Here is a 24050-nt window from a genome sequence, read left to right as displayed (position 1 = left end):
GTAATTATAGTTCAGTATACCATAGTAACATCTGACAAAAATATCTCATAACACTGAAGCAGCGAACTTTGTGAAGACCAATACTTGTGTCATTCTCAAAACTTTTGACCACGACTGTACACAGTTGTTAGTACTTTGCCTGGCTACCCAGAATCCTTGCTCCAGACAAACGCTACGCCACGCCAACGGAGGTATGTAGCAAACGACAGAACAGCAGAACAATTTAGTGTGAGTCGTCAGGCTAGTAAGGACTATGTATTTAACAACAATGTGATTATACAGTTATTAGAGAGGTTCATAATTCATTAGAGTAAAACAAATGGCTTTTATTGTGCAAAGCATTGTGAATGCCGCAATATTTCAAACACGCAAAAAGGATGAAACAAGAAATAAAAAATCCTGTTAGAAAAAAATATTTGAGGCCAAATTATACCTTGAAAAAGTAATTTTATATTTCGGAGGTCAGGTAGCATTTATTAAAGCATATTAAAATTATAACATATGCATCCTGAAATGTCAACCACACAATTGATAAAATAACCTTCTCTGCTAATTAATTAAATTAATTGCTCATTCTAAATAAAAACAATTCTAAGAGTTTACTATAACTGCATACAAACGGTCAAAATCCCTTAACAATGGTGTACTAACTGAGGTAACCTTTCTCTTGTACAACATAAAATGTCATTAAAATATCTTCATTACCATTGGTTAAAAAACATACCAAAAAATGGTAAGAAACACACTTAACCTGAGTTAGATTTTTGAAAACCAGGATGATGAAAACATGTGTTTCCTTTAGCAAGAGTAGCCTACTAATGAGAAGTTCTTTGGTGGCAAAGGAACATCTAACCTTACTATGAGGGCAGAATGAATGGTGGTCAGTAACAGTGCTGGGTGAGTAGAGAGGCAAAATAACAACCAATACAATTAAGGCACTACACATGGTGTATTAAAGGCACTGTTTGAGAGAGGAGCTCTATGTGTAGTATGCATTACTGTACAAGTAGCACTATGCACTGAGTGTACAAAACATTACGAACACCTGCTCTTTCCATGACATAGACTGACCAGGTGAATCCAGGGGAAAGCTATGATCCCTTATTGATGTAACTTGTTAAATCCACTTCATCAGTGTAGATGAAGGGTAGGAGACAGGTTTAAGAAGGATTTATAATTGAGACAATTGAGACATGGATTGTGTATGTGTGCCATTCAGAGTGTGAATGGGCAAGACAAAATATTTAAATGCCTTTGAACGGGGTATGGTAGTAGATGCCAGGTGCACCGGTTTAAGTGTGTCAAGAACTGCAACGCTGCTGGGTTTTTCATGCTCAACAGTTTCCTGTGTGTATCAAGAATGGTCCACCACCCAAAGGACATCCAGCCAATGTGACACAACTGTGGGAAGCATTGGAGTCAACATGGGGCCAGCATCCCTGTGGAACGCTTTCGACACCTTGTAGAGTCCATGCACCGACAAATTGAGGCAGTTCTGAGGGCAAAAGGGGGTGCAATGAAATATTAGGAAGGTGTTCCTAATGTTTTGTACACTCAGTGTAGGTAGCAAAATCACTGGTCACAAGGAGAACATTGACTAAGTGCCGGCTAAATTTGACCAGCACAATTTGAATATATTAGTGATAATACGGAGAGGGCTATGCCGCTGAGGTGAAATGTTGATGACGCAGAAAGATAGAATGCCGTTTGTAGTAATTTGTACCAAAACTGCAAAGGTAAACAGCTGTTGTTACATTATGATGTTATATTAATCTGAGCACCTCTATGAATGTAATGCTACAATCTCATTACTAATACAAACCAACCTTTTAGTAGTGGATGTAATACAAACAACAGACATCTTTTGACACATTAATTAATTAGATCAGAAAACAAATGATGTATGAAAACTGACCAAGGCTTTTCACCTCCTTGTGCTGCATAATATTTACATCTTTCCCTTTTCGGTAGATGGTAGAATTGTACACCGAGACTGGAATAATGCTTCTCAAGGGAATCCCTCCTGAAATTGACATGATTCTTTTGAACATGCAGATCTCAATGCAGTGTAACATTCTCCTCTGGGTCAGCTATAGATGTACTGTAGATGTTTCTCTCTTCTGACCCTAACATTGGTTAATTTCTGCTATTAATCTCTTCGTTTGAGCATCAAACTTCCTTCCAACCTGCTCCACTTCTTTCTCTCTTCATTGTCGACTCCTCCTGCACAAACTTCATTTTTCTTTCACTGGCTAAATTGGGGTATAGCTTTGAGTGCTTAAACTCTGTCGTCTGTAAACAAAGCAGGGAATAGAACAAATACAATTAGGTGAGAAAATGTCAGTCAGAACTGTAGTTGGGTCGTTCCACGAAATGAGTGACTTCTGAGTCCCTTTGATATTTTAAGTAGAAATTGTGCACCAATATTGCATTTTAAAAGCCTGTATTATTCAATGAAGTGCTCTTTAATATAGACCACATGGATAATTCAATAAATCTGAATAAAGACTTGCTAAAGTGCCAATATTCAGCAACGTGGTTTAGGTTGGCACCCTCTGTAACTTTTAGGAAGATTTTAATCCACTTAACCCCAACATTTCTCCAAGTTTCCACCATCATTGTAAAGCCCTAGTTATTTTGTTGCTTTGACAAAGTCATTTCTGAAGATGATTATTTATTTAATGTGATTAGTGATTCATTTACGTCTGTCCCTCATTTTAAGGTCAACCCTGTTATGTTAACTTAACTCTACTCTTTTTGTCAATTTTCTGGTGTTTTGTGGTGGAAATCTGAGCGGGTCAAGCATAACACATCCACCCTGTTACCCATATATAGACAGGATAGAAATGTAAAAAAATAAATAAAAATAAATGTGAAGCTTGCATTGCCCCTCCCTGTTTCACACAACAAGCTTCCATTTCCCCTGTCAAAAGGAGATTTATGGCTGATTTTAAGATGAAATTGTAAACCCTGTTACGGTCACCCCTGTTACTTTATTTGGCAGTTAATAGGCACTTACTACAGTCATTTTTATTGATTTAACCTTTTGCGTGTTTTTTATGAAGTTGAACATGTGCTCTTTATGACAGAATGTTAAAATTAGGTGAAATCAAAGTTTTTTTATTTTTTATTACCAAATTACTCTTCTCAAAAGGCACCGAATTCTTGGAACGACCCAGTTCATAGCAAAGCTGCAGCCTTATCTAAATCACCCACCAGTGGACGCTGCTGTGTGCTGCCTGGTGCTCTTGATAACCAGAAAGATGGTGTAGGCATCATAGGCAAACAGGATCCCAGCCAGCAGGCCAAACACCTAAGGGAATGGAATAACTTTTAATCTAAACGTAATCTAAGCGCCAAGTTCTACTTTTCAGTGATTACTTGGTCTGAAGTATTGGAGAGCTGAAGAACTAGGCAATTTGAGATGCTCTAGTTTGTTTCTATTAAAAATCTCAGGGTGGTTAGACATTTTACTCACCCCTCCTGCAATACGGGCGCCGTCCCCTGCTCCACCAATCACACAGATCAGAGAGGTGATAAGGTACAGGGCTGCACCAATAGTAGCACGGATAAAATCCTGAGAGGAGGAGACCAACATTAGTGAATGATTGTCCTATAGGCGCTTGGAAAGTCCTCGTGTCACTGTTTGTTTTTATGAATGTATCTTTAATTTGTGTGCTTCTCTTTCTCTCTCTCTGTGTGTGTATGTGTCTCTAAGTATGTGTGTCTAGGTGTGTGTGTGTGCGTTTGTGTAAACATATATACTGTACTCACACTCCAGACCCAGTTGACCACATGGAAGGACTTGTCCATTTCCATCATGAAGACACCAAAGAAGATGATGGCGAACACCATCTCACAGATGGCCACGGCAGAATAACCTCCATACAATGACGCAGCATAGCAGATTAGGATGATAAAACTGATGAGCTGAAAGAAAAGGACAGAAAATTAATTTTGGGGAAAGGTAGAGTGAGAGAAAGAGGAGAAAAAAACAGCCTGCATGAAAATATTCAGTGTAAAATGTTAATAAAGATACTTAGAAAATGCTAAATCTGTAGGGCAAAAATTGGTTTTTGTTCAATGAATCTGTAGCCTAATTGCTTGAACTTGGGATGTTGTTCATAGCATTTCCTTTTTAGGAAATGACTGCAACGTATCCCAGAATCCTTGGGGAACGTCTCGCTGTAGTTTACAACAAACTAACAATTAGGCTCCAAATTCCTCCCTTTCCTTTGAATTAGCAGTTCAGGTTGAATGACGTGATTAAAACTCATCCCAGACAGCAGATCAGCAGTGATAGCAACAGTCATCTCAGAGTCATTTCCAACACATGAAGGCGGTATGACGGTTGACTTAAGACCATATTTTATCCATGATAGCCTTCTACTCCAAGACCCAGTCTGAGTGAGACCAGGGAGCAGCACTGTCAAATGGGCAGACACCCTAACTGCCATATCACACACTAACACTAGCATCTCACACCTCAAACAGGACACAATATACACAGCCTATATGGGGTTAAAGACCCTGTGGTGACGCAACAAAGTACACAAACAACAGAGGCTGTCACAAAACACACACAACAACAACAAACATAGTAGCCAACATAGCCAATCAGTTTAGAAGCATATATCACACTGAGTAAGACCCCCAGTGTTGGGATTGATCATTTTTATCCTAAACATTTGGATGTCTTTCTTTAACATGTTGCTTTAATTTTATCTACAGAGGGGTCTGTACCAAGTCAAGAATGCATTTTTCCATCAGATAAAAAAATTCAGCTGGCATTCCCTTCAGTCCATTCCAGTGAAATAGGGTCAGTGTGGAGAGCACATAAACTTGGACAGCCCACAGTGTAGCAGCAACACCAGCCCTTACTGAATCTCTCTATTGTAGCTGCTGTTGAGTTAGGATTCTGGGTGGGTAGATGTATTTAAATACAACCACAGGCAGGTTTTGAAAGAATGGTCACGTTTCATGGTGTCACATGACATCACAAAGCCTTTGTGAGGATGACAAAGATGTTACTAACTTAGATGTTCAGGGATGATATTGGAGTTTGTCAACTTTGCTTGCAATTGCATAGCTACCCTTTTTTCATTAATTTGAGGGATACTGCATGATTTGGTATGTATCATTTACAAAATGATACATGTAAAGAGGGTAGGTTAGATTATTTGGGCCTTAGTCTTTTAATCAAACACTGTGTAAAAAAATTTAATGTAAAAACAAATCAAATTCATGCTGCCAAATCACCTCAACTACAATCCATTGTGTAGCACCAAGGAATATGTCATGAGTTGGCCACAGAGCAGTAAGCAAAGCTAGGGCAAACCCAGTGAAAAGCGTGGTAGTAGCCTACAGATGATGCAATAAACTGCCCCCCCCACCCCCACACACACACGCATCAGTGCTTCATGTGTTCCAGAGACTGGCACGAGCTGCCTCTGTGCACTTATGGGGTGGCCGGGGCGAGGGGCCTACACAATGAGGCTCTATTCTATTCTGGCCTCAGCCGGCTGCTCGAAGGGGAACCGGCTAATGAAGAGGCCTTCACACGGAGAAACACCCACTATCCAAAAGCCCTTCACAACAAAAAAGGGCCTGCGATGTTGACACCTCACTGGTACACCACAGGAAAAACTGCTCAGTTTCTGACCAGACTGAAGACCCAGATGGAATTACATTTACATTTTAGTCATTTAGCAGACGCTCTTATCCAGAGCGACTTACAGTTAGTGAGTGCATACATTTTTTATTTTTTTCATACTGGCCCCCCGCGGGAATCGAACCCACAACCCTGGCGTTGCAAATGCCATGCTCTACCAACTGAGCTACATCCCTGCTGGCCATTCCCTCCCCTACCCTGGACGACGCTGGGCCAATTGTGCGCCGCCCCATGGGTCTCCCGGTCACGGCCAGCTACGACAGAGCCTGGATCAGAGAGGCTTGCATTGCCCCTCCCTGTTCTGATGTTCAGTCCTCCATACACTGACTATGGAAAATGACTAACATTTTTTCAATGATTACAGTCAATACATGAACAAACTAAAAACAGGAACAGAGTGGCAACCAAAAACAAAGAGAGATGTAAATATACACAATCTCTCTCACACACAAAGAAATGCCAGGAATAGTTAAACTGCTGTTTCAATGGAACTAGCTTTTCTGAATAGTATGGGGATGAGGCAAAATACAATTTCTAAGTACAGTTATAAGAACAGAACAAGCTACTGCAATGCCTGCATCACTCAGCTTACATGGAAGCGATTGCTCATTATCCAGGGAGAGTCACACTGACTGTGTTTCACTTTGACATTAGCTAGCTATCACAGAAGCATGTTCAAAAACAATGAACCACTGAACTAATTAATGGTTTGCGCTACAAAAGTAAAAAGCATATCAAACATTCTTCGTCCCAATGAAGTTTCCATGTGAGAATTGCCAGAACAATCTGAGATACCAAAAATATTTTCGGGCTATGCTGGCATGGAATCGCCCTTTTGGAGTATGGCTTCCATAGGCCCATTTAAGTTCAGAAGCAATGTACCATATTGTCAGAGTGTCAATCTTATACAGTACATGGGGTTACTATGAAACATTGGGCGAGAAAATTAGAGAATGAGTATTTCCCAACTGATTAATGATGGTAGGAGTTGTCTTCCTGTGTATCTCACATCACATGATCCTTCTCTCCCTGCTGGAGTATTCTTTGCTCTGTATGAACTACAGTATGTAAACTGTCTGAGACACCTACTATCTCTCGTCCTGTGACTTTCATACTTTCTCCCAGGCTGTTGTGATGTTCCACAGGGGGGGTCATCCATCTCCTGAGTGGCGCAGTGGTCTAAGGCACTGCATCGCAGTGCTAGCTGTGCCACTAGAGATCCTGGTTCGAATCCAGGCTCTGTCGCAGCCGGCCGCGACTGGGAGACTCATGGGCGGCGCACAATTGGCCTAGCGTTGTCCAGGGTAGGGGAGGGAATGGCCGGCAGGGATGTAGCTCAGTTGATAGAGCATGGCGTTTGCAACGCCAGGGTTGTGGGTTCGATTCCCACGGGGGACCAGTTTAATTTTTTTTTTTTTTTTAAAGACAAAAAAATATATATATGTATTCACTAACTGTAAGTCGCTCTGGATAAGAGCGTCTGCTAAATGACTAAAATGTAAATGTAAAATGTCTCCAGTGAGGTGTGAAACTATCCTTGAATGCCAAGCCAGGTCATGTAGAGTTGCAAGCAAAGTGATTCCTGCATTCCTTGTCCCAGGCTGCAGGAACCTCACACATCCTCGGTAATTTCCATTACCTCTGCAAAGCACTGACTCTTAACGTGTGGTGAAACACTGACCTCCGGGATCTGAGTCTAGGAATTCCCTTGCTAGAATAAACTCTACAATTGAAGTGTTTCATTCCAAAACGCTATATACACTACATGACCAAAAGTTTGTGGACACCTGCTCGTTGAACATCTCATTCCAAAATCATGGGCATTAATATGGAGTTGGTCCCCACTTTGCTGCTATAACAGCCTCCACTCTTCCGGGAAGGCTTTCCACTAGATGTTGGGACTTGCTTCTATTCAGCCACAAGAGCATTAGTGAGGTCGGGCACTGATGTTGGGCGATTAGGCCTGGCTCGCAGTCAGCATTCCAATTCATCCCAAAGGTGTTCATCCGCCAAACCCAGATTTGTCCGTCTGACTGCCAGATGGTGAAGCGTGATTCATCACTCTAGAGAACGCGTTTCCACTGCTCTAGAGTCCAATGGCGGTGAGCTTTACACCACTCCAGCCGACGCTTAGCATTGCGCATGGTGATCTTAGGCTTGTGTGCGGCTATTCGGCCATAGAAACCCATTTCATGAAGCTCCCGACGAACAGTTCTTGTGCTGACGTTGCTTAAAAAGGCAGTTTGGAACTTGGTAGTGCGTGTTGTAAACGAGGACAAACGATTTGTACGCACTACGTGCTTCAGCACTAGATGTTTCCACTTCACTATAACAGCACTTACAGTTGACCGGGCCAGCTCTCGCAGGGCAGAAATTTGAAGAACGGATTTGTTGGAAAGGTGGCATCCTATGACGGTGCCGCATTGAAAGTCACTGAGCTCTTCAGTAAGGCCATTCTACCACCAATGTTTGTCTATGGAGATTACATTGCTGTGTGCTCGATTTTATACACCATTCAGCAATGGGTGTGGCTGAAATAGCTGAATCCACTAATTTGAAGGGGAGTCCACATACTTTTGTATATATAGTTTATCTATTTTCAGAAATGTTGGTAAATTAGCATTTATTGTTTAAATAACTTATGAAAGAGATTGGTGTGTTCTCACCACCTAATCATGGCATGGGGTTGTTCAATGATAGATTTCAAACAAATGCATGTCTATCACTTGATGGTTTCATTTCAGAGAGACAAATAATCATGTTTTGCTGCAAAATGCTATACAGTGAGGGAAAAAAGTATTTGATCCCCTGCTGATTTTGTACATTTGCCCACTGACAAAGACATGATCAGTCTATACTTTTAATGGTAGGTTTATTTGAACAGTGAGAAACAGAATAACAACAAAAAAATCCAGAAAAACGCATGTCAAAAATGTTATAAATTGATTTGCATTTTAATGAGGGAAATAAGTATTTGACCCCTCTGCAAAACATGACTTAGTACTTGGTGGCAAAACCCTTGTTGGCAATCACAAAGGTCAGACGTTTCTTGTAGTTGGCCACCAGGTTTGCACACATCTAAGGAGGGATTTTGTCCCACTCCTCTTTGCAGATCTTCTCCAAGTCATTAAGGTTTCGAGCCTGACGTTTGTCAACTCGAACCTTCAGCTCCCTCCACAGATTTTCTATGGGATTAAGGTCTGGAGACTGGCTAGGCAACTCCAGGACCTTAATGTGCTTCTTCTTGAGCCACTCCTTTGTTGCCTTGGCCGTGTGTTTTGGGTCATTGTCATGCTGGAATACCCATCCACGACCCATTTTCAATGCCCTGGCGGAGGGAAGGAGGTTCTCACCCGAGATTTGATGGTATATGGCCCCGTCCATCGTCCCTTTGATGCAGTGAAGTTGTCCTGTCCCCTTAGCAGAAAAACACCCCCAAAGCATAATGTTTCCACCTCCATGTTTCACGGTTGGGATGGTGTTCTTGGGGTCATAGGCAGCATTCCTCCTCCTCCAAACAAGGCGAGTTGAGTTGTTGACAAAGACCTCGATTTTGGTCTCATCTGACCACAACACTTTCACCCAGTTCTCCTCTGAATCATTCAGATGTTCATTGGCAAACTTCAGACGGCCCTGTATATGTGCTTTCTTGAGCAAGGGGACCTTGCGGGCGCTGCAGGATTTCAGTCCTTCACGGCGTAGTGTGTTACCAATTGTTTTCTTGGTGACTATGGTCCCAGCTGCCTTGAGATCATTGACAAGATCCTCCCGTATAGTTCTGGGCTGATTCCTCACCGTTATCTTGATCATTGCAACTCCACGAGGTGAGATCTTGCATGGAGCCCCAGGCCGAGGGAGATTGACAGTTATTTTGTGTTTCTTCCATTTGCGAATAATCGCACCAACTGTTGTCACCTTCTCACCAAGCTGCTTGGCAATGGTCTTGTAGCCCATTCCAGCCTTGTGTAGGTCTACAATATTGTCCCTGACATCCTTGGAGAGCTCTTTGGTCTTGGCCATGGTGGAGAGTTTGGAATCTGATTGATTGATTGCTTCTGTGGACAGGTGTCTTTTATATACAGTGGGGAAAATAAGTATTTAGTCAGCCACCAATTGTGCAAGTTCTCCCACTTAAAAAGATGAGAGAGGCCTGTAATTTTCATCATAGGTACACGTCAACTATGACAGACAAAATGAGAAGAAAAAAAATCAAGAAAATCACATTGTAGGATTTTTTATGAATTTATTTGCAAATTATGGTGGAAAATAAGTATTTGGTCAATAACAAAAGTTTCTCAATACTTTGTTATATACCCTTTGTTGGCAATGACACAGGTCAAATGTTTTCTGTAAGTCTTCACAAGGTTTTCACACACTGTTGCTGGTATTTTGGCCCATTCCTCCATGCAGATCTCCTCTAGAGCAGTGATGTTTTGGGGCTGTCGCTGGGCAACACGGACTTTCAACTCCCTCCAAAGATTTTCTATGGGGTTGAGATCTGGAGACTGGCTAGGCCACTCCAGGACCTTGAAATGCTTCTTACGAAGCCACTCCTTCGTTGCCCGGGCGGTGTGATTGGGATCATTGTCATGCTGAAAGACCCAGCCACGTTTCATCTTCAATGCCCTTGCTGATGGAAGGAGGTTTTCACTCAAAATCTCACGATACATGGCCCCATTCATTCTTTCCTTTACACGGATCAGTCGTCCTGGTCCCTTTGCAAAAAACAGCCCCAAAGCATGATGTTTCCACCCCCATGCTTCACAGTAGGTATGGTGTTCTTTGGATGCAACTCAGCATTCTTTGTCCTCCAAACACGACGAGTTGAGTTTTTACCAAAAAGTTATATTTTGGTTTCATCTGACCATATGACATTCTCCCAATCCTCTTCTGGATCATCCAAATGCACTCTAGCAAACTTCAGACGGGCCTGGACATGTACTGGCTCAAGCAGGGGGCCACGTCTTGCACTGAAGGATTTGAGTCCCTGGCGGCGTAGTGTGTTACTGATGGTAGGCTTTGTTGTTACTTTGGTCCCAGCTCTCTGCATGTCATTCACTAGGTCCCCCTGTGTGGTTCTGGGATTTTTGCTCACCGTTCTTGTGATCATTTTGACCCCACGGGGTGAGATCTTGCGTGGAGCCCCAGATCGAGGGAGATTATCAGTGGTTTTGTATGTCTTCCATTTCCTAATAATTGCTCCCACAGTTGATTTCTTCAAACCAAGCTGCTTACCTATTGCAGATTCAGTCTTCCCAGCCTGGTGCAGGTCTACAATTTTGTTTCTGGTGTCCTTTGACAGCTCTTTGGTATTGGCCATAGTGGAGTTTGGAGTGTGACTGTTTGAGGTTGTGGACAGGTGTCTTTTATACTGACAACAAGTTCAAACAGGTGCCATTAATACAGGTAACGAGTGGAGGACAGAGGAGCCTCTTAAAGAAGAAGTTACAGGTCTGTGAGAGCCAGAAATCTTGCTTGTTTGTAGGTGACCAAATACTTATTTTCCACCATAATTTGCAAATAAATTCATAAAAAATCCTACAATGTGATTTTCTGGATTTTTTTCTCTCAATTTGTCTGTCATAGTTGACGTGTACCTATGATGAAAATTACAGGCCTCTCTCATCTTTTTAAGTGGGAGAACTTGCACAATTGGTGGCTGACTAAATACTTTTTTTTCCCCACTGTGAGTAACAAACTGAGATTAGGAGCACTCCCTTTAAGAGTGTGCTCCTAATCTCAGCTCGTTACCTGTATAAAAGACACCTGGGAGCCAGAAATCTTTCTGATTGAGAGGGGGTCAAATATTTATTTCCCTCATTAAAATGCAAATCAATTTATAAAATTTTTGACGTGCGTTTTTCTGGATTTTTTTGTTGTTATTCTGTCTCTCACTGTTCAAATAAACCTAACATTAAAATTATAGACTGATCATTTCTTTGTCAATGGGCAAACGTACAAAATCAGCAGGGGATCAAATACTTTTTTCCCTCACTGTATATCCGCCTTACTCTCAGAGAAATAAGTAGCACTGCTAGGATTTACACAGTCAAATAACAACATTTTAAATAAAGAACTGTACAAATGATACCTTTGTGACATCAATATGTAACAATATTTTTGTAATGAATTAATACAGTAATATGAGATCTGTATGTAAAATATTGACTTACAGTTAGTCCATTCATTTTAAGATCGCTAGGTGAGACAACCACATAACAGTCAAATATACAGGATACAAACATTCCTTTCCAGCTAAACAATGGATATATAGTGTTTTGCAACAAAAGCCATTTTAATGGAGATCTAAAATCTCTGAACTAAAAATCTGAGAACAGTAATATTTTACACACACATGAAGGTACCCATAAGCAATCATTTGTGAGGAAAAAACACAAATATGAAAAATTGGTGGATATAGCGTTTTGGAAAGAAACTCTTCCATTCTAGAACTAGAACTCGCTAGAATTCTATTCTGTTCTATTCTATGAGAAAGCTCAGTCGGTGAGTTACCACCTCTTTTAGAACAGAACACCTATCATCCCCAATACTGCTTATCTTTACAAAAGGAGAGATTAATCAGTGCTGATTTCTTAGGGCAATGAAAACACTGAGCAACAAGATAGGCAATCAGTATGCATGCAGCAACTCCACCAGAGTAGTGGGATGGCCCTCTCCAATGCACTTACACATGGGTAACAAAGCCCCCAGAGGACACTTACTACCCTACAATACCCCTCATGGATGTAGATCACATAGAAGGGGTCTACTGTGTACAAAAACCCTACAGAGAAGCTGTATGACCTGCTTGAAGTTATTCATGTCTATTCCTGGAGTTCCTTTACATACGCTACCGTTCAAACGTTTGGGGTCACTTAGAAATGTCCTTGTTTTCCAAAGACAATCACTTTTTTTGTCCATTAAAATAACATCAAATTGATCAGAAATACAGTGTAGACATTGTTAATGTTGTAAATGGCTATTGTAGCTGGAAACAGCTGATTTTTTATGGAATATCTACATAGGCGTACAGAGGCCCATTATCAGCAAACATCAGTCCTGTGTTCCAATGGCACGTTGTGTTTGCTAATCCAAGTTTAATTATTTTAAAAGGCTAATTGATCATTAGAAAACCCTTTTGCAATTATGTTAGCACAGCTGAAAACTGTTGTGCTGATTAAAGAAACAATACAACTGGCCTTCTTGAGACTAGTTGAGTATCTGGAGCATCAGCAATTGTGGGTTCGATTACAGGCTCAAAATGGCCAGAAACAAAGAACTTTCTTCTGAAACTCGTCAGTCTATTCTTGTTCTGAGAAATGAAGGCTATTCCATGCGAGAAATTGCCAAGAAACTGAAGATCTCGTGCAACACTGTGTACTACTCCCTTCACAGAACAGCGCAAACTGGTTCTAACCAGAATAGAAAGAGGAGTGGGAGGCCCCGGTGCACAACTGAGCAAGAGGACAAATACATTAAGTGTCTAGTTTGAGAAACAGACGCCTCACAGGTCCTCAACTGGCAGCTTCATTAAATAGTACTCGCAAAACACCAGTCTCAACGTCAACAGTGAAGAGGCGACTCAGGGATGCTGACCTAGGCAGAGTTGCAAAGAAAAAGTCCAGTGTCTGTGTTCTTATGCCCATCTTAATCTTTTATTTTTATTGGCCAGTCTGAGATATGGCTTTTTCTTTGCAACTCTGCCTAGAAGGTCAGCATCCCAGAGTCGCCTATTCACTGTTGACGTGAAGTAGAGGTAAAGAAAAACATGCGCAGAATGAGATTCGGATCTTCAGCTCTGGGGAAAAGTGATGCAGGGGGGCGGGGCAGCCTCGTCTTAATTTATAAAGTCAACCTCAATGTGACTTGGATTTAAAAGGAATATTGTCGAGACAGGTGCAAAAAATATGGTGGAAGGAAAAGCTCTCTAGCCCATATACTAATCCGATGCGTTTTAACTTTAGTAGTACATGTAAGAATCAAGTTAGCTACTTAGAGGTACCAGTCGAGGCATACCAGTCGAGGTATATCAAACCTTTTTTGATATACTCAGAAGACCGTTATTAGCATGTTTTAACCACTCCTATGTAAATCTGATTTCTTTATTACTGAAACAGTGGAAAGTGGAAAATTGAAAATATAAAGATGGAAAATATAAAGATCCAGTCCATTAAAAAATTGGAAGCCCCTTACACTTCAGTGTTGTGATGCAAAAATTCTAGCAAAATGTATAGCGCATAGAATTAAAAAGGTATTGTCGGACATTATTCATTCTAATCAGACAGTTTTTTTACATGGACGATACATTGGAGATAATATAAGGCAAGTACTGGAAACAATAGAACACTATGAAAAATCAGGGAAACCAGGCCTGCTATTCATAGCAGACTTTGAAAAGGCATTTGATAAAGTATGACGGGTTTATATATAAATGCCTGGAGCATTTCAATTTTGGAGAATCTCTTATAAAATGGGTTAAAATCATGTATAGTAACCCTAGGTGTAAAATAGTCAATAATGGCTATTTCTCCAAAAGTTTTAAACTGTCAAGAGGAGTGAAACAAGGTTGTACACTATTGGCATATCTATTTATTATGGCCATCGAAATGTTAGCTATTAAAATCAGAGCCAACAATAATATCAAGGGATTAGAAATCCAGGGCTTAAAAACAAAGGTGTCATTGTACACTGATGATTCATGTTTTCTTTTAAATCCACAACTTGAATCCCTCCACAGCCTCATAGAGGATCTAGATACATTTTCTAACCTCTCTGGATTACATCCAAATTATGATAAATGCACTATATTCCGTATTGGATCACAAAGAAATACAATTTTTACATTACCATGTAGTTTACCAATAAAATGGTCTGATGGTGATGTGGATGTACTCGGAATACATATCCCAAATGAAAAAAATTATCTCACTCCAATACATTTTAATAGAAAGTTTGCAAAAATAGATAAGATCTTGCTACCATGGAAAGGTAAATACCTGTCAATTTGTGGAAAAATCACCCTGATTAACTCTTTAGTATTATCCCAGTTGACCTATTTGCTTATGGTCTAGCCTACGCCTAGCGAACAGTTTTTTAAATTATATGAGAAAAAAATATTCCATTTTATTTGGAACGGCAAGCCAGACAAAATTAAACGGGCCTATTTATATAATGAATATGAATTCGGGGGACAGAAATGATTAAATATTAAAGCATTAGACCTATCACTAAAAGCTTCAGTAATACAAAAGTTATACTTAAATCCGAACTGGTTCTCTAGCAAATTAGTACGATTGTCTCACCCAATGTTCAAGAATGGCCTTTTTCCCTTTATTCAGATTACAACCTCTCACTTTCAGTTATTTGAAAAGGAAATAATCTCCCAAATATCACTATTTCTAAAACGAGCCATAGAAAGTTGGTTGCAATTTCAATTTAATCCTCCAGAAACGACAGAACAAATAACGCAACAAATATTGTGGTTAAACTCAAATATACTAATTGATTAAAAAAACATTTTTTGAAAAAATGTTTTTAAAAGGTATAATCTTCGTAAATGATATCATAGGTAGGACTGGTGGAGTTATGTCGCACATGCAGCTAACAAAAACATATGGAAATGTCTGCTCTATCCAAAATTACAAACAAATAATTGCAGCATTACCACAAAAATGGAAGAGGAAAGTGGAAGGGGGAAAAAGTAAGAACATAATTGGTTAAAGAAAATTGTGATAAATAAAAAAGTATACCAGTTTCATTTAAAGACCAAAGGATTGACAGCTGTCCCATATAGATTGCAAAATAGTCGGGAAGAGATTTTTGATGTACCGATTCCATGGCATAGTGTTTATGAACTGATACGCAAAACGACGCTGGATTCAAAACTTAGAATTTTTTTATTGAAATTATTATACAAAATTCTTGCTACCAATAGAATGTTATTTATATGGGGGATACAATCTTCCCAGCTTTGCAGATTTTGCTGCGAAGAGACAATCATTACATCATTTGTTTTGGTACTGTCCATTTGTAGCTTGTTTTTGGACACAGGTCCAGGAATGGCTAAAGGATTGCAATATTTACCTGGAGCTAACCCTGCAGATAGCACAACTGGGTGATCTGAAAAGTCATAGTCAATCGATCAATAATATAATAATGCTTTTAGCAAAAAAGTTTATTTTCAATTTACAATCTGTAGAAACAATGAGAATAGAAGGGTTCAGAACTTTTGTGAAACATCACAGTACAGTTGAAAAATATATGGCAAATAGAAATCCAATATGGATGGTGTTAAGAGATAGATGGGTGGTGTTGAATGGAGTTGAAGGATGGGACTAATAACAACTAACAACAACTAATAACAACAAGATAACTAATGTAAAGCATACTGTGTCCATAATACAGTGGGGGAAAAAAGTATTTAGTCAGCCACCAATTGTGCAAGTTCTCCCACTTAAAAAGATGAGAGGCGCCTGTAATTATCATCATAGGTACACGTCAACGATGACAGACAAATTGAGAGAAAAAAATCCAGGAAATCACATTGTAGGATTTTTAATGAATTTATTTGCAAATTATGGTGGAAAATAAGTATTTGGTCACCTACAAACAAGCAAGATTTCTGGCTCTCACAGACCTGTAACTTCTTCTTTAAGAGGCTCCTCTGTCCTCCACACGTTACCTGTATTAATGGCACCTGTTTGAACTTGTTATCAGTATAAAAGACACCTGTCCACAACCTCAAACAGTCACACTCCAAACTCCACTATGGCCAAGACCAAAGAGCTGTCAAAGGACACCAGAAACAAAATTGTAGACCTGCACCAGGCTGGGAAGACTGAATCTGCAATAGGTAAGCAGCTTGGTTTGAAGAGATCAACTGTGGGAGCAATTATTAGGAAATGGAAGACATACAAGACCACTGATAATCTCCCTCGATCTGGGGCTCCACGCAAGATCTCACCCCGTGGGGTCAAAATGATCACAAGAACGGTGAGCAAAAATCCCAGAACCACACGGGGGGACCTAGTGAATGACCTGCAGAGAGCTGGGACCAAAGTAACAAAGCCTACCATCAGTAACACACTACGCCGCCAGGGACTCAAATCCTGCAGTGCCAGACGTGTCCCCCTGCTTAAGCCAGTACATGTCCAGGCCCGTCTGAAGTTTGCTAGAGTGCATTTGGATGATCCAGAAGAGGATTGGGAGAATGTCATATGGTCAGATAAAAACTCAACTGGTCAGATAAAAACTCAACAAAGAATGCTGAGTTGCATCCAAAGATGTGAAGCATGGGGGTGGAAACATCATGCTTTGGGGCTGTTTTTCTGCAAAGGGACCAGGACGACTGATCCGTGTAAAGGAAAGAATGAATGGGGCCATGTATCGTGAGATTTTGAGTGAAAACCTCCTTCCATCAGCAAGGGCATTGAAGATGAAACGTGGCTGGGTCTTTCAGCATGACAATGATCCCAAACACACCGCCCGGGCAACGAAGGAGTGGCTTCGTAAGAAGCATTTCAAGGTCCTGGAGTGGCCTAGCCAGTCTCCAGATCTCAACCCCATAGAAAATCTTTGGAGGGAGTTGAAAGTCCGTGTTGCCCAGCGACAGCCCCAAAACATCACTGCTCTAGAGGAGATCTGCATGGAGGAATGGGCCAAAATACCAGCAACAGTGTGTGAAAACCTTGTGAAGACTTACAGAAAACGGTTGACCTGTGTCATTGCCAACAAAGGGTATATAACAAAGTATTGAGAAACTTTTGTTATTGACCAAATACTTATTTTCCACCATAATTTGCAAATAAATTCATTAATAATCCTACAATGTGATTTTCTGGATTTCTTTTCTCATTTTGTCTGTCATAGTTGACGTGTACCTATGATGAAAATTACAGGCCTCTCTCATCTTTTTAAGTGGGAGAACTTGCACAATTGGTGGCTGACTAAATACTTTTTTCCCCCACTGTATGTATGTATGTATATGTATATATATATATATATATATATATATATATATATATTTGTTTTGTTTTTTTTTGCGAGAGAAAAAAACATATGGGGGATTGGAAGTGATGCAGACAATTACATTGATGGAAGTTACAATCTATCTGCAATATTAAAGCTGATCTACCCCCTAAAAAAAAAAAAAAAAAAAGTTAGCTAACTAGACAATTTTTTCCCTGTTAGCTAGTGATAGTGATGCATAAACTAGGCCTATTTGAAACATCATCATCTCCTGACCACATTTTTACCTGCCAAATTTAGTAGCATGAAAACCCCCCAAAAGCTTGAAAAGCCCATTACATTATTTTTTTACTGAACATAATTCATGATAGTTTTTATGTTATTTTAGTTAGTTTTGGGGTCAAAGATAATCATTTCAGTATAGTTTTAGTTTTTTAGATGGGTTTGTTAATGATTTTATTTCTGTTTTTTATTTTTTTTAATCACGATTAGTTTTCGTTAATAATTTACTATAATAACCTTGCTACATAACGGAACATTAATGAGAGCAACATCAAAGAGAATGAGTTTTACACATTTACTGCCTACAGCTAGGTAGTAAATGTGTAAAGCTTCGGCATACCAACTCCTTATCAATCTTAAGGAGAGGTCGGTCATCATTTCATAATAATATAATATAATATGCCATTTAGCAGACGGTTTTATCCAAAGCGACTTACAGTCATGTGTGCATACATTTTTATGTACTTTATTTCATGACTAACTGTCACACATAATCATAACTATATCCTGTAGCATGTCACCCTATGTACACTCTGATTTTCAACCTAAACTGTCAGCATTTGACTGTTGGGTGCCAAATGAGGGGAGCTTCAAGCACACCACCACATTAGAAGTGACAGGTGGAAGCTCTTAACCCTTGGCCCACAAACCCAGCCCTTGGCCTGGCCCCTACCTCCAAGACCACATGGTTCTCATTCCAGGTCCAGTTCCTCTAAATCCACACAACTGGGTAAAATATTTTAAAAGGCCCCATTCATTATCATGCTATGATCAAATCATTGGAATACCATCATGGAAATACTCACAGATCTGTATTGCAGAAACAGCTGTAGGTAAATGAACTACACCTACATAGCCTATTCAGTTGTGATCTAAGATACATTTTTGTAAAGTAGTAGGTTTACTTATTGCTTAATATAGGCCTAAGCTAACGTCATGAATGCAAACCATGCAAACCTAAAGTAGTATGTAATCATAACAATGATATATTCGAGGAAATTATATTATATTTCTACAACAGACCTTTCATTCATAGTTTGGAAACTCCTAAATAGCAGTACGTTTAGGTTACAGCAGTAGTCTACTCTTTGTGTGAGGCTATAAGAGTAAATGGAAACAAACGTACTATTTCTGCAGCAAGAATAGTTCCTTTTCGGGTCTTCACGTAGCCCTTCAGCTTCTCCAGGCAGCCTGCAGCAACACTGGCCTCTGTATCAGCCATAACGAAATTAAATGTATAGTTTACCAGCTAATTATAACGGCTGAATATTGCAATGTTGCAGAACTCAACGAAGACACAAGTTTTCTTCTCTCCAATTTGCCACTCCTTCGAATCGGTCAGTAATGGCAACTTCCTTGATTTAGCAAAACTAGAGAACAAAATAGGAAGGAGGGAGTAAAGACGGGCAATGGGGCGTTGGCTTGAATTTTTCTCTAGAGATTTAGGTGGGGAAGGGTAAGGGGAGGGGGGGCTGTTGGCGCACAGAGGTGGGTTTGCTCCAACTGTTGATTCATAACTGTTTCTCTGTTTCTATGATTAATTTATGGAAGTTATTTATCGTTCATGAACATTATAGCCATCAGTAATATGTTTTCTCAAGTTCAGTGGGCAGAAACTAACCGAAAGCATTAGACCTATCCTATGCAGTTGTTGTGTGACAAGCCTCTATTTGCTTTGGCAACAGTGTCGACTATGTTCTTGACAACTAACTAGAACTGCCTACTGGTAGTCTGGTGCTGTTGGGCACATACGGGAAACACCTTCTTAGCGCGCAGCTTTCTCATCCAGAGGGTGTGAGCAGTTGTTTTTAGAGCAAACAAGATTGAGAACAGCTGCCCACGGCTATGCATGACACATGACCTTTTTGTAAAATGTGTTGTTTCATTTACTTTGCTCTATGCAGAATACAATAGAATATGAATAGAATAGAACAGAACTGTGTTGTTAATTGATTGTTCATTAGAGGGGCATTAAAGGGGCAATCTTAGTGGTGTAGTGGAGGGTATACGCAGGTATACGCCGTATACCCACTTATTTTTCAGTAGGCATTGCGCATACTCACTTAATCCCAACTGATACGTATCAAAGTAGTGTAGTGGACGTATACGCCCTATCAATAAATACGGCTGATGGAACAGATCAGAATGTTTAGCTTCAAATGTTGATAAACTATTATTTCTTCACCTTTTAGGCGCAGCAATGTACACACGGCAGTAGGCGGTTTCATGGACAGAGATGGAAATATCCATTAGAAAGACGGGGGATTTAAAGATGCAACAACTATCATGGGTTGCTAATATGATAAGGATAATGCCTTTGGCTGCTAGCCAAGGAAAAAACGTTTAAAGAAAATCAATAGAACACATATGAGTAAGTCTTTATAAAAATAATTGCAATGTAAGACATGAAGCAAGGTAAGACAAATAATTAAGGAACAGGAAAAATATAGAGATGCTAATGATAGGCCTAACCGTCTTCTGGTAGATGGAAAGGCTTTGCCAAAAACCTTTGTCGTATATGATGAATGGTGGCAATTATTGCTGTCAACAAAAGGAGTCTGCTCATACTGAACATTGATCATAAGGTTTATTCACTATTAAATGTTAACTAGCTACAAAGTAGCCCATGCCTACCTGTCAGAATGATATTGTGGTGGTGACAGCAGTGCTGAGATGCTGTGTTGACAAGGAATCCGCTGACACTGTACTTGATTATAACTTTTATTACATCAAAGATTTCAGCATCAATTTACAGATTTCTGCAGAATCTGGAGAGCAACTAACCCAATCTCAAATATAATCACTCTCTCATCCCTTTGTTCAAACATGGTATATATCCTATGTAACACAAAATGGCGTGTTTTGAATAGACCAATCCCTGGCCTCCCCATATCCCCCTGTCCACTGTTTTAGGGGGGCCCTATAGTAACACTTTCCAGATGTTTCAGCACAGCAGAGCAAAGTTCATTTAACCAACAATATGAAAACCTCAGCCAAAGCTATAAATGTTCAGATACTACAATATCATGATGATTATTTGCATCAATCCAGTGGCCATTTATTTTGCAAACTACATCTCATGTGCTACAGAAACACTGCTAATCAAACAATAGTGCTAGATGCCTGCAAACTTGAATTAAAGGGTAACTACTGTCAAAAATCAAAATGTCTTAGAATTTTCCCAGACCTCGAAAGTGGTCTCCTGACGTGGTTTAAGCATTGTTATGGACTTAGAACATACCATTTTGTTGTTGTTCTGTAAAAAAAAAAAAAAGTGTGATGAATGAATGGCGCCAGAGAAGATGGCTGCCGTTTTACAGCCCTCTAACCAATTGTACTATTATGTGTGGTTTTTTTGCATTATTTGTAATTTATTCTGCACATAATGTTTCTGCCACCGTCTCTTATGACCAAAAATAGCTTCTGGTAATCAGGACAGCGATTACTCACCTCGTATTGGACAAATATTTTTTCTTCAACGAGTCAGACGCGAAGGATATCCTACAGACACCCAACAAGGCCCAAATCCCCGTCATTCGCATGAGAAAGAGACAGAGATATCGTGGACGTAGGTCGGGGTGCCTTGTAAGGATCCGACGGCGAGCGAGTAAACTGCCTCTTCCATCAATCCTATTAGCCAATGTTCAATCATTTGAAAATAAATTGGACGACCTAAAATTAAGGTTATCCTACCAACGGGACATTAAAAACTGTAATGTCTTATGTTTCACCGAGTCGTGGTTGAACGACGACATGGACAACATACAGCTGGTGGGATATACGCTACATCGGCAGGATAGAACGGCTGACTCCGGTAAGACAAGGGGTGGCGGTCTGTGTATATTTGTAAACAACAGCTGGTGCATAAAATCTAATACTAAGGAAGTCTCAAGGTTTTGCTCGCCTGAGGTAGAGTATCTCGTGATAAGCTATAGACCACACTATTTACCAAGAGAGTTTTCATCTATATTTTTCGTAACTGTCTATTTACCACCACAAACCGATGCTGGCACTAAGATTGCACTCAATGAGCTGTATAAGGCCATAAGTAAACAGGAAAATGCTCATCCAGAGGCAGCGCTCCTAGTGGCCAGGCACTTTAATGCAGGGAAACTTAAATCCATTCTATCTAATTTCTACCAGCATGTTAAATGTGCAACCAGAGGAAAAAAACCTCTAGACCACCTTTACTCCACACACAGAGATGCGTACAAAGCTCTCCCTCACCCTCCATTTGGCAAATCTGACCATAACTCTATCCTCCTGTTTCCTGCTTATAAGCAAAAACTAAAGCAGGAAGCACCAGTGACTCGGTTAATAAGGAAGTGGTCAGATTAACGCAGATGCTAAGCTACAGGACTGTTTTGCTAGCACAGACTGGAATATGTTCCGGGATTCTTCCGATAGCATTGAGGAGTACACCACATCAGTCACTGGCTTCATCAATAAGTGCATCAATGATGTCGTCCCCACAGGGACTGTACGTACATACCCCAACCAGAAGCCATGGATTACAGGAAACATCCGCACTGAGCTAAAGGGTAGAGCTGCCGCTTTCAAGGAGCGGGACTCTAACCCAGACACCTATAAGAAATCCCGCTATGCCCTCCGACGAACCATCAAACAGGCAAAGAGTCAATACATGACTAAGATTGAATCGTACTACACCGGCTCCGACGCTCGTCGGATGTGGCAGGTCTTGAAAACTATTACAGACTACAAAGGGAAGCACAGCCGTCAGCTACCCAGTGACACAAGCCTACCAGGAGAGCTAAATCACTTCTATGCTTGCTTCGAGGCAAGCAACACTGAAGCATGCATGAGAGCATCAGCTGTTCTGGATGACTATGTGATCACGCTCTCCGTAGCCGATGTGAGTAAGACTTTTAAGCAGGTCAACATTCACAAGGCCGCAAGGCCAGACGGATTACCAGGACGTGAACTCCGAGCATGCGCTGACCAACTGGCAAGTGTCTTCACTGACATTTTCAACATGTCCCTGACTGAGTCTGTAATACCAACATGTTTCAAGCAGACCACCATAGTCCCTGTGCCCAAGAACACTAAGATAACCTGCTTAAATGACTACCGACCCGTAGCACTCACGTCTGTAGCCATGAAGTGCTTTGAAAAGCTGGTCATGGCTCACATCAACACCATTATCCCAGAAACCCTAGACCCACTCCAATTTGCATACTGCCCCAACAGATCCACAGATGATGCAATCTCTAATGCACTCCACACTGCTCTTTCCCACCTGGACAAGAGGAACACCTACGTGAGAATGCTATTCATTGACTACAGCTCAGCGTTCAACACCATAGTGCCCTCAAAGCTCATCACTAAGCTAAAGACCCTGGGACTAAACACCTCCCTCTGCAACTGGATCCTGGACTTCCTGACGGGCTGCCCCCAGGTGGTAAGGGTAGGTAACAACACATCTGCCACGATGATCCTCAACACGGGGGCCCATCAGGGGTGCGTGCTCTGTCCCCTCCTGTACTCCCTGTTCACCCATGACTGCATGACCAGGCACGACTCCAACACCACCATTAAGTTTGCCGACGACACAACAGTGGTAGGCCTGATCACCGACAACGATGAGACAGCCTATAGGGAAGAGGTCAGAGACCTGGCCGTGTGGTGCCAGGATAACAACCTCTCCCTCAACGTGATCAAGACAAAGGAGATGATTGTGGACTACAGGAAAAAAAGGGGACTGAGCACGCTCCCATTCTCATCGACGGGGCTGTAGTGGAACAGGTTGAGAGCTTCAAGTTCCTTGGTGTCCACATCACCAACAAACTATCATGGTCCAAACACACCAAGACAGTCGTGAAGAGGGCACGACAAAGCCTATTCCCACTCAGGAGACTGAAAAGATTTGGCAAAAAGTTATACAGCTGCACCATCGAGAGCATCCTGACTGGTTGCATCACCGCCTGGTATGGCAACTGCTCGGCGTCCGACCGCAAGGCACTACAGAGGGTAGTGCGTACAGCCCAGTACATCACTGGGGCCAAGCTTCCTGCCATCCAGGACCTCTATACCAGGCGGTGTCAGAGGAAGGCCCTAAAAATTATCAAAGACTCCAGCCACCCTTGTCATAGACTGTTCTCTCTGCTACCGC

At 40.9% G+C, this 24050-nt stretch overlaps 1 protein-coding gene across 1 annotated transcript; it reads right to left on the bottom strand.

Annotated features, from left to right (window-relative positions):
* Positions 1–307: 307 nt before the first annotated feature.
* Positions 308–19292, bottom strand: plp2b (proteolipid protein 2b). The gene is made up of 5 exons (XM_084184666.1): positions 19047–19292; positions 3775–3930; positions 3479–3577; positions 3217–3313; positions 308–2292 (listed from the first exon to the last, which is right to left on the bottom strand). The coding sequence occupies exons 1-5, from the start codon at positions 19140–19142 to the stop codon at positions 2279–2281; spliced, it is 462 nt and encodes a 153-aa protein (XP_084040792.1). The 5' UTR covers positions 19143–19292; the 3' UTR covers positions 308–2278.
* Between the last annotated feature and the right edge of the window lie 4758 nt (positions 19293–24050).

The sequence above is a fragment of the Coregonus lavaretus genome (assembly GCF_964263955.1).
Source record: "Coregonus lavaretus genome assembly, chromosome: 20".
In the NCBI taxonomy this organism is placed as follows: domain Eukaryota; kingdom Metazoa; phylum Chordata; class Actinopteri; order Salmoniformes; family Salmonidae; genus Coregonus; species Coregonus lavaretus.
Note: the sequence above shows the minus strand (reverse complement) of the source record. Positions and strands in the feature narration are given on the sequence as shown.

Bases quoted from the DNA above. Each gene is read 5' to 3' on its own strand.
- plp2b (XM_084184666.1), bottom strand. From the start codon at position 19,142: ATGGCTGATACAGAGGCCAGTGTTGCTGCAGGCTGCCTGGAGAAGCTG. The intron at 3,931-19,046 runs GTACGTTTGTTT...CTTTTCTTTCAG, and splicing joins CTATTCTTGCTGCAGAAATA to CTCATCAGTTTTATCATCCT. The intron at 3,578-3,774 runs GTGAGTACAGTA...TCCTCCTCTCAG, and splicing joins TGGTCAACTGGGTCTGGAGT to GATTTTATCCGTGCTACTAT.